The sequence below is a fragment of the Lycorma delicatula genome, chromosome 3 (genome assembly GCF_047948215.1).
Source record: "Lycorma delicatula isolate Av1 chromosome 3, ASM4794821v1, whole genome shotgun sequence".
NCBI classification, from domain to species: domain Eukaryota; kingdom Metazoa; phylum Arthropoda; class Insecta; order Hemiptera; family Fulgoridae; genus Lycorma; species Lycorma delicatula.
In genome coordinates, this window is record NC_134457.1 from 199,926,462 (window position 1) to 199,944,103 (window position 17,642).

The window sequence follows — 17,642 nt, forward strand, 5'->3', positions numbered from 1 at the left end:
TAATTCTTAAAAAACAACAATAATGATATAATAGCATGGACAAGAACTCTTGATTTATTTATGCCAAACAACTTTTATTTAAAAGTATTTTAACCATTTTACAACAAATCAGAATAAGTTAATGTTTTCAGCCAATTATCTAAGTAATATCTGTAACTTCAAAAACTGATATATTAGAAAAGGAAATGATTCTGAGGATAGGAGCGGGTAATAACACATGAAAGAAGATAAGAATAATAATAACACAAGTACTCAGTTGTTTTACTATATGCAAATCAGATTGTTAGGAGAAAGTTTTTGCATTTGTCCCCCCCCCCATGTTCCTTGCCCTGTTGGGCTTTAACGGGAGTATTTTGTACAGCCTGCATCTCGTGCCAATCAGCTTCTGGCACCGGAAGTAGCTCTGATACAACTCTTAACGCGTGTTCACCAGAAAGAGGGGGAGCCGGTTGTTCGAATAGATCCATTACTAATTTGTACGCATCTTCCCACGGGTCAGCGTCCAGGTCTGCAACCAATAGGTCCCATGTCCTAACCTTAGCTGCCTTGATTTCGGCTGCATTCCTGTAGTCGGCAGTCAATCCTTACATTTCGCCTAGAGTCTTTATGCATCTTTCTTCTCTCTGCTAATGTGGCAGCACTCAAATTGCAGCAGACCTTCAATACACACGACGCTTGCCAGGCCTTTCTCTTCAACATACTTCGGCTAAGGTTTTAGCAGTGATAGGGTTGTCCCCACAAATATATTTACATTCCTATCAGCTGCTTCTCTAGCCTTTTGCTCCCTCGGCTTCCAACAAGGTATGCTTGTTGGAAGCAGTACTGAGATATTACATATCTCAGTCTGACGTTATCTACCTTGAACGTAATGGCCCGGTGATTAGTGACCAACTCCTACCATCGTACCACCCAGTCGCTAATCAAGGCCGCTACTCTCTCTGAAACTGCAGTCACATTGACCACCAAGCCCCTTCCTCTGTCAATATAGGTAGGTTCAAAAGCTGTGCTGATTGCCGCAAGACCAACCGAAGCAAACATCGTAGCCATAATGTAACCTTAGGCAGTAGAGTCAGCCACCTAATCGTAGCTTTCAGAGTTATAATCTTCGGTGAGGATAATAGCCTTACCTACAGCTTCTTATATAACCTTCAATATCTATAAATGCTCGAAATCTTTCCATCCCAGAACTGGATGAAATGTAGCCCGATATGAGTACATGGTTTGTAAGTTCAACTGCAATGTATCCATGAGACTATCTGAGCCTGTGCATAACGACCAGAGATGTTCAAGATAACCGCATCAGCACAGCGGTCTGCCTCCCTTGCATGAGCAGCCACCCTCCTCATGTTCGGCTCCGCGACGGTCAAAAAATTAATGTCCTCATATAGGGCCATCTGCCAGATGCGCTCATGTGCCGCAGCGCATCGGTTTGCGTCTATTTGCAAATCAATGCTAATAGATGCAAGAGTCATGCTAAAGTCTGATTACAGGCCCCACTGTCGATCCGATGGTCAACTGTTGCGCATTTGTAAGTTCAGTGCAGTTCCTTTTTATATGAACCAGGCCGCCACAATTGTAGCACCTTACCGTCCTATCGGATCCGTTGGATTGAGAGGAGGTGTGGCCTCTCTCTCAACATCTGAAGCAGTGGGTATCAGACCTGATCTGCACCCTGCAAAGGACCCAACCAAGTTGTATTCTAGCTTCATAGCTGCCCTACAGGTAGTAACAATGGACGCGATTTGGGTATCTCCGTAGGCGGGGGGGTATGGAGGTAATTTTAAACTCATCGCCAACCACTTGTACTACCGCATCTCACACCTTCGCCTCGGTTGTATCACGATCCAAGTCTTTCAGATGGACCACCGTCCTATGACTACCTCATGTTTCTAAGTTTATCTGTAAATCGGCTGCTCTGTCGCTAAGAATTGTTTTCAACCCTTCAGCATTTGTATGACCCTTGACGCGAATACATAATTCATCATTGCCACCTTTCCGTAATGCCAGTACCTCACCGGCTTCCTCTCTAGCGACCGACTGTTTTACTGTACGGAGAAGAACCGCATATGATCTGCCCGCTGATTTCACCACCAGAGTACTGCTAACAGCTGTCACCGGCGTCGCCAACTTAATCACCGGGGTCATTTTACCCTGTGTCCTACCGCCACCGGCGGCACTACCATCTTGATTTTACAAAGTCGTTCTTTAAAGGCATATATCAGGATACGCTTAACAGCCGCTCCCATTCCTCTCTAAGATCTTATTTCCAATGATAATAAGATCGCACATAAAAACGTAATAAAAATTCAATCCGTAATCCAAAACTCAAACAAGTCACTGATACACGTCCAAAATAACTCAAACCACAAGTTCCAGTCCTACGAATCAGTAAGAATCCGAAAAAAAACAATGAAAAAAAAAACGCAGAGCGAACCCATTTTTATTATAAAAATAATAAACCATTACGTTTTTTACACGACTGCCCAAAAAGAAGTGTAATAATGTTTTTAGGGTGTACATATGTATGTGTGTGTTCCACCGTAGCAGCTCAACGGCCAAACCAATTTAGATGTATGACCCCCGCGTTGGAATCCTTATGTTACGGGTTGTGTCACAGGCGTTCGGGGTCATTCTTTGGGGAGACGAGACTGTAAGGTCAACTCCGGCAAATGGGACCCGTCAGCTGTGCCTTGGAAAAGACCTGTATTGGGACAGCTTCGTCCAGGAGGGGTGGGCCGCTTAGTTGTCCCATTGCCGATGATTGGGCGGGACTCCCCTGGTATTCTCTTGGAACTTCATATTGTAGGGTAAATTATGACCGTAGTTCCGGCGGGGTTCTCACTTGAGGCGTGGCATAAGACCGAGTCAATTCAGTTATCTGAGAATGATCGACGAGTGTTTGCTTCCAGAATAAACGGCAAAAGAAATTCAGCCAGACAGTACTCCAGAGGATTTTACTTTGAATTTCCACAGACGCATTAATGGAATTTTTCCGAATCTCTGGATAGGACGTAGGTCAGAAGAGTTACCGGCTCCTTTGCTTTGGCCAGAAAGAAGCCCTGATCTCACTACACCTACAATGCACTTTGGGGTTTTTAAAAAAGAGATCGAAAACGCAGATACGTCAACAACGAGCAGCTTCAAGATGTTGTTCGGTCAACATTTGAAATGATTACTCCTGATACGCTGTTGCGGATGAACAATCGGACATGGAGGCGCACACAGTTGTGTTTTGAACGTGGTGGAACTCATAGGGACGTTTTAGATCCATAGAAGGTAAGTTGCACCTATTCTAATAATTTGATAGTTAGCGTAAAGGATTCCATTTCGTACATTTCTCTGCCCCAAATTTATAATGACCAAAATCTCCGTTATTCTAATACCAATTTCTCTTTTACTCTTCTCTAAATACTCGTGTTCTAAATTATTATTCACTAAGTAAACAGGATAAATAATTTCATTATTTATTTGAATAAGCAAGTGTATAGTAATTTCATATTAAAATTTTTAAAAAGATTTAAATTTTTGAACGGTTTTCCTTCTTTCATTTCATAGGAAAAGTTTTTTTAAATATTCTCTAGCTGACGTATTTTATTTAAGGTTTTAATGGTCACGGTTTAAAAAATATATTTGCACGAAAATTTTTGACACTGGGGTTCCTTTCCGGATAGATAAAAACTGTTATTTTAAAGAACAAAAGAAACCATTCCAGTTATTAAAATTAGATAAAAAATAATAATAAATAATGAAGTTTAGTAAATAGTCGAATGTTGGTTATTTTATGATACGGGTAAGCATCTTGGTAAAAAAAGTTTGGTATAAAAAAATCTTTCGCAGTCAAATTAGAAAATAGTTTGAAAATTTACGTTTATTTAATATTATACCCGTTAATTTCTTCTTTTTTTTGTTAACTGTAGTATTTATTAAAATGAAGATATCTTTTTAAATTGAGATCGTAAACTAAATTCTGTTTATTTTATTAGCTAATCAAAATGCTAATGAATAATACAGTTCGAATGAAATGTGATTTCGTAGAACGCATTAATATGTGAGGGGGAATAAGGAAAACAAATTAAACAAAAGTTGTTTCGAGAATAATAAAAGCTAGACGTGCACGGATTCTAATCAGAGCTTCTTCAAGTATGGCTCGAGAAGGACGTCTGACCGTATTGTTTTACTGCATCGCGGTTGCGATCGTTTATTTGAGGTTTGTTACTGCCACGTATATTGATACGATTGTAAATACTCCAAATGGTCGACTTAAGGGATCAATTCTTAAAACATGGACCAATAAAGACTTTTATTCATTTAAAGGAATTCCATTTGCTGAGCCACCGGTTGGAAATCTTCGATTTAAGGTTAGTTTATCGACTGTTAATTTATACCTGTATCGACTGTTAATTTATACTTGTATGTTAATTTTATTTATAACGGTTTTAACGAAAATGTGGTAGATATCTACCGTTCTTTTTCTTGTATAAGTAAGTTCCATCTGAATGGAAATATGAATTTTACTCAAAATAATTTCGTATAGTCCTTTGTACAATTCAAGATTTTGAAAATCATAATTTATTCCCTGAAAAAAAATTAGAACGATATATACTTTTTTAGTACGAATGCTAATATAAACAAATGAACTGTTGACTGTTATCTTTATTATTTGATAAAATTTATTACAAGTGTAGATTTAAACTGCATGAACAAACAAAATAAACTTAGTTTTCAGTGTGGTAATATTTTTTCAAATCAAACAATTTTTCAGATCTAAATATTTTTAAATCTCATTAGAATGACGAAATCTTAATTGTTTACAATTCACAGTAATCCATTTTTTGAAGAATCCTTAGAGTCTTTCTCAATTGTATTTCAATAATTGTTTAGTGTAGACCATTCTTATGTTTTATACATCACGGTATGAGATAGAATTTATAAAAAATTGAAACAAAAAAATGACCCGCTTTCTAAATATGAGTTTCTAGATATCTGAATACTATATGCTTTAAAGTACTATTATTAAAAGATAAGTTCCTTCATTAGACTGACGATGAACTACATCATATTGATGCAAATTGAAATTTTCAAAAAGCGAATTATTTTTTAATTTAACAATAAAATTGTTACAAACTTAACGAGTACGATAGAAGATTTAGTTTTACAATAAACTGAAAAAAATTGAAATGTTTGAACACATACAGCCAATTTCTATTTATTCAGTTGAATTTATGAAAATAAAATTAAAATTTTTTTCGAGTTATCGGTTATAAATTATTTAATCGAATCATATTTTTAAAATTTTCTATACCTTGACTGAACATTTAAAACATTTTTAACCAACTTAAAAAAAAGAGGAGGTATTAATGAGGTAATTATAAAAATTTTTTATGCGTTTTAATGGAATTAAACTTATTTAATAGTTGGCAAAAACAAATTAAATTAATTCAAGAATTTTCAATAATTTACAAACCTTAAACCTTAATAATTTACAAACCATCGACTTCAAAAAGTTCAAATTATTTCATTTTAATTAAAAAAAAAAAAAATGGAATTTAAAGAGTAAATTGTAAAAATTAAAAAACTATTGCCTGAAACAAAATCATTGCTCTTCTTTTTCTGGTTTGTTTCTAGCAAATACCCCGTATGAATTTTGAAAATCGGAAGATTGGTTGCGAAGATGTATTAATAACATCTCCGAATAACCGTGATCTATTAAATCGAGAATGTACCTGATGCATGCAAAAATTAGCATTTAACCTACTAAAAAATACCCTGTTTCAATTTTGAAAATCGGACGATTGTTTGCAAAAATATTATAAGAGCACCCTATTGCACCTCCCAAAACAGGCTAGATCAGTGGTTCCCAAATTTTTCCGAGTCGCGGTGCCCTTTTGCAATTAAAATTTTTCTATAGCGCCTTTTCCTAAGTAAAAGTTAGACTACTCATAAGTAAGAAAAAAAATAAAAATAAAACTCGTGTACCTTCATTATTTTTTTACTTTATTAACATTAATTAAATTAATAATTATAAATATGATGGTTCAATTAGTTATGAAGCTTTTACAATAATTCGCGGTGCCGCTGTGAAGAGGCCGCAGGGCATAGTTTGGGAATCACTGGACTAGATAATTGGTCTAGCCTCGCACGAGGTGCTCGCATCACCTCACCACTGTAGCCTCACACGTAGTCCCCACGGGTAGCTCATTGTTATCAAACAGAATTTATTTAATATTTTATTTTATTTAACATAAATTTAATTCTATTATTTTTGTAATTTTATTCATTCGGTTGATTTGAATCATTCAATTGAAACCCAGCTAACACAGTGATAGAGACTCACAGTTCACAGACATTAACTACATTCATTGAAGTTTGTGCTTCAATCGGCAAATCTTTCATCGGGAGTGTCATCGATTATATAATCGATGACACTCCCGGAAACGAAGGATTCCTACGCGGTGTCATACATGTAAATCGGTTCAGCCGTTGAGCTGCTACGGTGGAACAAACATACGTACATATACCCTAAAAACATTACACTCCTTTTTGGGCAGTCATGTAAAAAAACTGTTACTGTTTTTCCTTATAGTGCTGATTTTTTAGAAGTCGGTTTTATTATTTTTTAAAGTGTATTTTATTTAAAATTGTCTATCTATACTTTTATTTAAATATTAAATAAGAAAAAAAACATAAACGCGAAATATTTGCGTCTTGAAAAAATAATTTAACGAATCCTGAAAATGTTATAAATATTGCTACCGAACGTGCTAAGGCTTTCTGACATGTGGTAATATGAATTTTTTTCACCTTGAATTTAAAAATTGATTTTCTTGACGTTTAACATGAAAGTAAAATAAATTTTAGGGTATAAACTATTACTTCGGTAAAAATTCATCACTGAATACTGGTGATGTCGAAAAAAGAAAAAATCTTCAATCGTCCAAGTAAAAATTCTTTTTTATTTTTTTATTATTTATTTATAAAAATCTTTCCGTAGTTCTTGTGAAAAAAAAACGGAATCACTAGGAGAACTTTCTCTATAAAATCAGATCGAATCGTCGAAATGGAATGGAGATTCAAAGTATTTTTATGTGAAATTTCAAGGTAAATAAAAAAATACATGCACCTGTAGTTTGGTCAATCTTAATAGTAGTACTTAACGTTGTCTATTTTCATTGATTTTCTCATTTTATAAAGAACCATATTTCTAACGATATGAGTTTTTCTTTTTGCACTGCTTTTTTCATAGGGTATCAGTTTTTGTTTTGTAAACAACCCACAATATAAAATTACATAGTTTTTAATTAAATAAATTAATGAAAAAACTATAAAAACATAAGTAAAAGTAAAAACTCTGATGTGGACACTACATTACTTCCTTGTATGCCTATTAAATTACATATACGCATTTTTTTAAATGAAAAGTACATAAAATTTTATTTACTTCATATTTTTTTTTACTAACTTCTGATTTTTATTCATATTTTATTAACTTCTGTTATATTTTCATTTTTTTTTATTGTTTTTATTGAATTATTATTTATTGTAATTTTTTTTTACAATCCAAAGGTAATAATCATTAATAAATCAATATATTTAAATGAAAAAAAGGAGATGAAGTCAGATTTGAACCGATGTGCCTTCCCTTTGTAAGATCCAAACATTTCATTAATTAAAATTTTATTTGGCTATAACTCTGGAACCAATGAAAATAAGTACTGCTTATGATATATCGTTGAAAATCTCTCAATGAGGGCTCATTGCTGCAGTTAAGAAAAAGTCCAAAATTCAATTTTTTTTGATTTTGAGCTTTTTTTGACACTTTTGGTCCAGTCGATTACAATCAAAAGGAGAGTGCACAACTTTATATTACAACAGTACTAAATTCAAAATTTCAACATCCTACGGCTAATCGTTTTTGAGTTATGCGAGATACATACGTACGAACAGACGTCACGCCGAAACTAATCAAAATGGATTTAGGGATGGTCAAAATGGATGTTTCCGTTGAAATCCGAAAACCGAAATTTTTCGCGATCACAGTACTTCCTTTACTTCGTACAAGGAAATAAAAATAATATTTTCTATTATTCTTCAATATTCGATCTTTTGAATTTAAGGCCAAATTAACGGTAAGTTGTTAAAATTGCAGCCATTTAAAAAAAAAAAAAAAACAACATTTAAATAAATAAATAAAAATATTTTTAAATCTGATTTATTCTTTTAAATAGCAAAGTTCATGTAAAAATATAAATATTACTCCATTAAACCAGTTTACTTCTTATATGAATTGTACGTTTGATATGGATTATTCAGTAATCTTGAGGATCTTTATTCTATTTTAGGGGTTGACTTTATTTCATCTCGGATCATCTACAAAGTTTTTATTATGACCCCTAAATACATCTTGCAGATTAAAAAATATTATATGATCGTGTCAATTGTACGATCAAGTAAATTTAAGTTAATACAAGTTTTATTGAATTCATATCCTTGATGCTTCCCTGTTTTATTGGTACTTTTTTGCGTTTATCACATTAAATTCGTACGAACATAATAACGCTATCAGCTATTCTCTGACCAATTATTTATTGTTAAACAAGGCCACATAAAAAGAATTCTATTGAAGAGCGGTTACCCGTTTCTTTCAAACTATTCGTACTCTAATGCATATCAAGTAATATTATTTATTACTTGTAACTAGTTGCGTACCGCATGCATTCATATCGTCGCTCGCATCCCGGTTTTCTACGACTGCAATGTGTGGTCACTCGGTTTCTGTTATGTTCATCATTAAAATATCAATATTAAACAAGGACAAAGAATTATTTTTACCAGGACGAGTATAATTATGAAAAAAATGTAAAACACCTTTCAAAAGTAGTACTTAAGAGATCATTAACTTTAACCGCGTAATTGTATAAAAATAGTAATTTACTTAATGGAGTTTTTAACCTCCGGGACCACCGTTAGGTATTGCCTCAGAGGATGAGAAGAATGATTAGTAGCGTGTGTGAAAATGTCATGCCTGACCGGGATTCGAACCCGGCCACGGAGGCCGGCGCTTAATAGAGTTTGAATAATTTGTACTACACTTAGCTCTGTATTTGAAAAACTGTAGTACATTCAGTTGGGTTGTTCTATTATTTAATAAATTTATAATTTTTCTTTTATTGTTATGATATAAATAGAGTAAATATAAAAGTAGTTCATGTCCTTTCATTTGCATTGATCAATTATTTTTATGAGAAGTAAATAAAACCGATGATTAATGGTTTAAACTTTGATTGGTGAAAGGCAAAGATAGTAGAACAATAAAATACGTCATGACAGTAAAAATAAACAGTATACTTCTAAGAACTATATTACGTTATTTCTGAGAACTGAAATACCGCTTTATTGAGTACCATACATTGTTTTGTGTTTTCCTTAAGATATTAAGTTTGTTTTTAGTTTTCTTACTTGAAGTGATTTTTAAAAATGAGAACAAAACTGTTTGAAGGTTCAGGAATCTAAAGTCTGTACCTTTTATGTTATCATATATCCAAAATATTTTAGTTTAAAAAAAAATTAAAACTACGGTTAAAAACTTTTCAATTTCGTATTTAAAAAAACATAAATAAAAACAAATTTTTTTTCCTTTTTGTTTGAAAAGCATTATGTTTTATCTACTGTTGATGACAAATAGACCACTACGAAACAACGGTTAAAGATTATTGTGCAATATATTATTGGGATAAAATTTATAACATACAGTACCTTTGTAATAGGATAATTAAAGAATGCACCGTATGTTAGTTCTTATACCCGGCTTTACCAGGCTTTGCGTGCTCTTTAGCTCGCAACAACACCTGTAATTTTTCAGAACTCTATAATGGTTTTAAGAATACAGCCAAGTTGATTCTCAGTTTTCAATTTTAATAATAATATGAAATTTGTGATTTTTACATCGAGCTGAATTACAAAATATTTAACCAAGAAAGGATTTTCCCGATTAAAAATTGGAGTATTTTTACAGTTCTCAGATTTTTTACTCTATTATGCATTGTGATTATAAATGAAAATCTAAAAATTATTTTTTACCATGAGGAAATAAAGATTCCTGAAAAATGTTTAATATAAAATATCATGCAGGAGCCTAGAGTTTAATCAAGGTTAAATAAAGAAAGCTTTATTCCGATAAGTACATAAATAACATACATACATCATGTCAGAAATGGGCAGATTTGCTATTCTAAAATCTAAAAGTGAACTGATCTAGCATTTGTCTGGATAGATCAGGGAAAACCATTGCAAAACCTTGATCAGAGCAACATCACAAAGTATACAATTAATTATAAAATAAATCTGTATTAATTATTTAAAATATAAACATATGAAATAATATTAGGTAAATAAGTGAAAATAACAATTAATTCATAAGGCATTAATGAAAATTACTTAATCACAGTTTTTTACAGATGTAAAAAATTAAATTGGTAAAAGAAAATCTTTTAATTGCTCTTTGAATAAATTGATATGAATATTAAATGGTTTGGTTAATTATTAACGATGGGGATGGAAACACAATAAGGGCCTTTCTCGTAAGTCAAACTATTGTGTTGGTTTACACGAAAACAGTATTGTTATTTGGTTTGATGGGGTTGGATATTGTTATTTTTTAAAAATAAGTAACTATTCTTTTCTTTTTTTAAATTGCATATTCATAAACAAATAATAAGTTAATAATTTTAAGTATCATTCTATATGACTAAATTATTCTATATCATTCTTTATGGCACTAAACAATGATCTGCCAGCCAATTTTTTTATCTTGAAAATTTGTCCCGACTTTTTAGGATGGCCCACAAGATGACATTATTTTTCAGAAAGGAATATATTTAAGTTGAATAAATAATCTAAATTGATAAGTGAACTGTAATTCAGGTGATTCAAAGCAAAACACTACGATCTGATTTTATCGCAAATGAAATCAGTTTGAATATCCCTTAAGAATTTTACTTAATAGAACACCCAGAAATTTCACAAACTGGACAAAAAAGATACTATTGTGTGACACTACTAGCTAAAAACATATAAACATTAATTTAACCGTAGTTCTGTTGCTGTAATGCAACAGTTCTGTCTGTATTTAAAGGAAGATTATTATAATCCATCCAGTGGATAATTTTTTAAACTGCTAACGCAGAATTTTAATGTTATTTTAAATAATTAAAAGGTTAGACTAAAAGTATTCAAGTTTACTAAATCTTGTTTGCCATTTTTGAATCAATTCAAAATAAATAGACATTTGTGTTAATGATTGATGAAAAAATTCTAAAAAGATCTAGTTAATGTTCTGATGCAGGTTTTCCCTTTTTTTTGTATTCTCACAGAGAAAATTGATTTGAGCATTGCGTCCATCCAAATCACGAGTTTCTTGTGTAAGATATGAAATTTTGTTTACAGAACGGTAATAATGTAACAGTAGATTTCATCAGAATTTGGTGTTTTATTGCAAAATTTTACATATGCAAATATTTGTGTGTATCTGTGAATAACACAAACGTTTACTCACATCTACCAAAGCCTCAATTGGCAATTGCTTAGCCATCACCTATAGGACGTCTTGGTTCAAATATTAGTTTTTTTAAGTTAAAATATTATTTATTCATTTTCCATAGTGTAAAAAGTTATTTTTAATTGAAAATCAGTTATTTTACACTATATTTCATTTTAATATAAATGGATTTGCTTCCTTAAGTTACATGTAAAATTTCATTATAATTATACTGAGATTTACATACTCCTACTTCTAAAAAACAGTAAAAAAAATACAAATTATTATAACTAGAAAAGAACTGTACTCATAAATGGCATGATGCAGGAAAAAAATAGCAATTATTATCCCAAATCCTCCACAAGTTTAATTTTCTACAGCATAATTAAATAACAATGAATTTTTTTTCTCTAGTTTTATTCAACAGGTAAAATTTTTCTTTACCTTAAATATAAATATTTAGTAGAGTTACTATAAGATTAAATTACTATAACATTAAACAAAATCCCACAGGAAAACATATGAAAGGATTATGATGTCGACTGTGTCAAATCTTCAATCCATCTGAGGGAAAAAGTAATACCAAGAAAATCTTTAATGATAAACTGGCCAATATATTCAGGCACCATCCTCCTGGAAAATTACTTGAAGTTGTAACTTGTCATATGGTTGTCAATAGGATAAAATTGGTACAATGATTGTTGTTTATCAAGCTGCATACATAAGAAATTCACTGGTTGCCTGTCTCTCTCTTTTTCAGTTCTATACAAGGAATTTTAGTATTTACAAATTTTGCCTACTGACAAGCAAAGTAATGAAAAGTTGCTTTATCTGGGAAATACACATATATTATATACACTCATTGTCATTATTGATGTGATTAAAATTGTAAATGAGTGCAACAAGAAAGGCTACTTTGTTTTCAGATTTGGATATAGAATGGGAAATCTGAAACAGCTGCACAAATTTAGAATGCTTCCTGGATATCATTCACATACGATCATCTTCATCATTGCATGGTTTATCTATTTATTTTTAATGGAACTTTTTTCTTTCTACTTAACCTTATTAAGCTGTCTGTTATAATCTTGCATTACAAGTGTACACCTACTTGCTAAAATTATTGTTAACAGTTAATACTAATTTAATATCAGGAAATGATAGAATTTATTGACTACTTCCTGAAAAGGTAACATTTTAGATTCTTATTATTACAGCTTAATCTATGTACTTATCCACATGCAACAACTGTAATGCAGTAAAATCTTTACAAATTTTTTTACCTCATGCCTTAATCTGTTTGTTTCTATATAAAGTAGGTTATAAAACGTTATTTTTTACTTGTGTTAATTAATGATTCATGGGAGGATAGTACTCATAATCTTAACTAGATGGAATATTACTGTGTGCTGTTAGGAATTTATTAGTGATTGATGACCATTAGAGTTATTGACGCTTAAAATTAAAAATAAATAAATAAATAAAATAAATGAAGAAATAATAAAAAACAGAATAAAACAGTAAAATAATTTACTTATACTTTTTAGTGGCTTATTATGAAGTATTTTAAGAAGTGTTATCAAATTTAAAAATGGTTAATAAATTTTTGTAGCTTCTATAGTTTTATTTATTTTTTTTTTCTAAGGTCACAAAGGTTTATCTAAACTACGTTCCTATCTAATTTTGAAATAATTCTCAAAAAGCTGTTTTCAATAAATAATGGAAAAATTAAATAATTTAAAATTTAGTATGCATCTATATAAAAATTTAATTATATGTATTAATTTACTTCGTGTACATAATAAATCTATTCATAAAAATTAGTTTTATATGCCACAAATTTTTGTTTTTATTTCAGGCACCAGTTAGTATAAAACCATGGCAAGGAATAAAAAATGCAACAGCAGATAGTAAAATATGTCACCAGCCTGATGCTAAACTCTTAGGACCGGCTGATGAAGATTGTCTTTATTTAAATGTTTATTCTAAGAAGGTGAGTAATAGATACTAACTTTTGAAATTTATCATTGTTATATATTTTTTGCAACTATACAACAAAGATATTTATTGAAAAGAATCTTAAATAATGTATTATTATAATTTTTAAAGTTTGTCTCTGCAAAGGTAAAACTGAATTGCTTTAATTAAGAAATACAATTTAGTTTTACACAAAATGAAACAATTTACAAATATCAGTAGCCATTGTGTTGGTGGTAGACTGTTTTCAGTATGAAAACCAGAGTTCAGATGTATTCAGCACAAATAGTAAATGGGAATGGGTGAATATTTATTTATTGCTGGACTTGTCTTGTTGCTTAGTGTCAAGAAGGACAACTAGCTATAATCCTGCCTAATTCTGAAAAGTATGGAAAGAGATAAAGAAAATTTGTTACATATATCATCTTATGATCTATTATTATAAGCTTCTTTGATAACTTACATTATTGAAAATAATATTCACTGGCAGAAAAATCTCTTTCTGTGTCAGATTTTTTTCATAATGGGATGATCCTCAGATAGACTCTGTTCAGGGCAGATTGTGTTAGTCAGAATCCAAATATATTTCAATTTGCAAGATAATCTTGAACTCTATTTCCATTAATTGCTTTGGATAGAGATATTGTTTGTTCTATTTTTGTTTTTATATCATTTTTTTAGACATAAATTTCACTCTTCATTCCACTTTTCATAATTATAATTTACATGAGAATCTTTTCTTAATGAGTCCATTCTGTTTTATGTTCCATACACTCTTCCAGAATATTTTTACTGAAAAAGGGATACTGAGGAATAATATTTTTTTAAATTAATTAATTTCAGTCAAATTCAAATTACACGCAATTTTCTTTTTGAATGTTATTCATATTACGCCTGAAATTACTGTTATCTTAAAGTCAAGGTCACCATGGTACGGGTAGTTAAAAAGTGTATTTTTATTTTTGAAAATAATACATGTTATACATGAAATTATTGTTCTCTTAAAGTAAGGCCACTGTAGTATGGAAAATTAAAAAAATGCATTTTACTGTTATCATTATCACCACTGTTTTTGTATAAAATAGATTGATGATTTCTAACAGTGAAAACAATAAAGGTCTTTACAACAGAGAAAAGAATTCTACAAAGATAAAAACAAAATTCTGTTCTTTATATCAAGGTAAAAGAATTTTATTTAAAAAAAAGGAATAAAAAATATTCAAAATCAATTAATTGTTTTACTTTATATTGACTTAAATTAATTTGTTACATGGCTACCACTGTTATCATATGTGAAAAAATGTTTAATGATAAAAGTGACCTACTGTATTTGTTTTATATTTTAGTATACTTCTTTTATTAATTAATGATGACCTTTAATACTTTATTACAAAGGAAAACTACGTTTTTTTTTGTTTATGTAAATTATTAAAATTAATAATTATAAAATAAATAAATAATTTTTTTTCAGATTTGATAGCAGATGTAATATACATAACTTCTAAATGCTTTTGTAAATTATTAACCAGCTAAACAATTACATTTTATAATTAACGGAATTCAAAGATATAAATATAAAAATAGTTTACTTGCTGCAATTGACATGAACATATTCATAACTGGTTTTTATCCCAATTAATAAAGTGAGGAAATCTGTCTTATTCAGAAAGCTGGTTTAACAATTCTGTAGATTCCATAACTTGAGTTCCCCAAATCCAAAATACACTGATACGTGAGAATTAAAATAATCTGCACTATTAATATTATTCACATTGGGTATTAATATTATCTATAATAAGGAAAAATTATGAGCATAATTATCTGTATCATTAATTAGACTTGAATATGGTTTTTCAAAATTACAGAACAGCTAATAGTAATTAAGCATACCAGTAAGCAACCAATAAGAATGATGACAAAAATTAATTCCTCTTTTCCCCTCATACTCCAATGTTCAGAAATTGCTAAATTACTGTTTAGATATAATATACTAAAGCTTAAGAAAAAACTGAAATTCAAATGATATAGAAAATGAAATAAGCTTACTTCTAAAGAAATTCTAAATTTGATTATTCTTGTATTTTACATACTAGCATGTTTAAATACTGTTTTAAGAATGTCCCTCATTAAAATTTGAACCATTCAACTTAATTTTAAAGAAGTTTGCTAACTGCTTTTTAAGATAATACTTATAGAAAATTCAGTTTTTTCTTATTTATAAAACACAACATAATAATACCATAATATATAAACAAAACATAAGTTTTCAGGTTTCTTTTGACAAAATAATGTCACATTATTCCTACACAACAGTATTTTATAAAATAGTATTTAGTAATTTTTAAACATTTAATATTTTAAAACAGTAATATTTAAAAAAGATAATTGCAGCATTTAGTTCCTTTTTTGTTGCCACATTGATATTTCATTCAGAAAACAGGGATGACTCAAATTTGCTTATAGAATGGAATTAGACCAAAATGCTAATTACATTTATTTAAAAATAAAATTGCTAATTTTAAAGAATCTTGTTTCATCATCTATCAGTTTTATTGCCACATGAATCATGAAAATAAAATTAAATAACAGTAATTTTTTTTTTGGTCTTCAGTCATTTGACTGGTTTGATGCAGCTCTCCAAGATTCCCTATCTAGTGCTAGTCATTTCATTTCGGTATACCCCCTACATCCTACATCCCTAACAATTTGTTTTACATATTCCAAATGTGGCCTGCCTACACAATTTTTTCTACTACATCTACCTTTATCCTATCCATTTCCCTTTTTAAATTTTCTAGCCTACCAACCTTTTTTAAACTTCTAACATTCCACGCTCCGACTCGTAGAATGATATTTTTTAATTTTCTGGTGACCCCTTCCTTAGTAGTCCCCACCTGGAGATCCGAACGGGGGACTAGTTTACCTCTGGAATATTTTATCAAGGAAGGCGCCTCCATCATTGCTGTATGAATATGTAGAGAGCTACATTTTCTTGGAAATAAAGCAGCTGTAGTTTTCCATTGCTTTCAGCTGTGCAGTACTCAGAGTGATGTTGATATGGTCGTTTAAGTCGTCCTGACTCACGCCCTTAACAACTATTGAAAGAGCTGCTGCCCTCTTTCAGGAATCATTCCTTAGTCTGGCTTTCGACAGATACTTCTCCGATATGGTTGCACCTTCGGTCCAGCTACTCTGTATCACTGAGCACTCAAGCCCCCTCACCAATGGCAAGGTCTCATGATTCATAGAGGAGGAATAACAGTAAAAGGCACCAATATTTTTAGTTATACAGTTTTTAATTAGTTTACTTTTGGTGATTATTGATAATGCGTCTTAACAGCTTTTTCCAATTAACTCTGGTCTAAAGAATATTTTATTTGGTCTAGTAATATGGGAAGACTAGCAGTGGATATTTCTATTAACTTTATCAGTCTCTTTCACTGGTTCCTTATCATACTGACTTTAATTAAATAAAGTTGTGTACTCATATATCAGCCATATATGAATATAATAATACTTAATTCATGGACAAACTAACATTATTTTATGTAATTAATTATTATTGAGAGATATAACATTTTATTTCAAAATAATTAAACTAATATTACTTTTAATTTTTAAATTGAAACTAGCATCTTAAGTTTGAATGCAGCTAAATCTACCTGTATATATGCAAAATAACTTGTTGTGAGTCATTAATAATCAATGCCCAGCAAACACTACTGAAGATTAATTGAAGAAAATTTGTATACACATTCTTCTTATAGTGTAAGTGTACACTAAGAAATGTTTTTTGAAATCCCAAGTTTAAAGGGTTAAAAAGGAGTAAGAATGAAATTTATTTTTTTTTTTTATTTTCTTGTTTATAAATGTAGATATCTCAGCTTCATTTTTGGTGTGTGTAATCTTCATTTGAATAACTAAAAAACCAATTTCTAGATCTTTTGAATTCAACCTTGAAATGGGTGAATAAAGTTAAAAACATTTTGAACAATTATTACAAATTTTCACCATTTCCGACTATACTAAACAAGATATTCAGGAGATTTGGACTTGGAAACATGCTTTAGATAAATATCTAAACACTATTTTTGTTTTTTTTTTTTTAATTTTGATTTTTAAGGAGTGCAAT

The 17,642-nt window shown here is 30.5% G+C and overlaps 1 protein-coding gene across 1 annotated transcript in view; it reads left to right on the forward strand.

Moving 5' to 3' along the window:
* Positions 1 to 4,108: 4,108 nt before the first annotated feature.
* Positions 4,109 to 17,642, forward strand: part of LOC142322364 (juvenile hormone esterase-like) — a 36,134-nt gene continuing 22,600 nt past the window's right edge. Inside the window, exons 1-2 of the mRNA XM_075361368.1 lie at positions 4,109 to 4,358; positions 13,392 to 13,526. Of these exons, the coding sequence (XP_075217483.1) occupies positions 4,143 to 4,358; positions 13,392 to 13,526 (351 nt within the window). The 5' untranslated portion in view covers positions 4,109 to 4,142. The remainder of the gene's footprint in view (positions 4,359 to 13,391; positions 13,527 to 17,642) is intronic.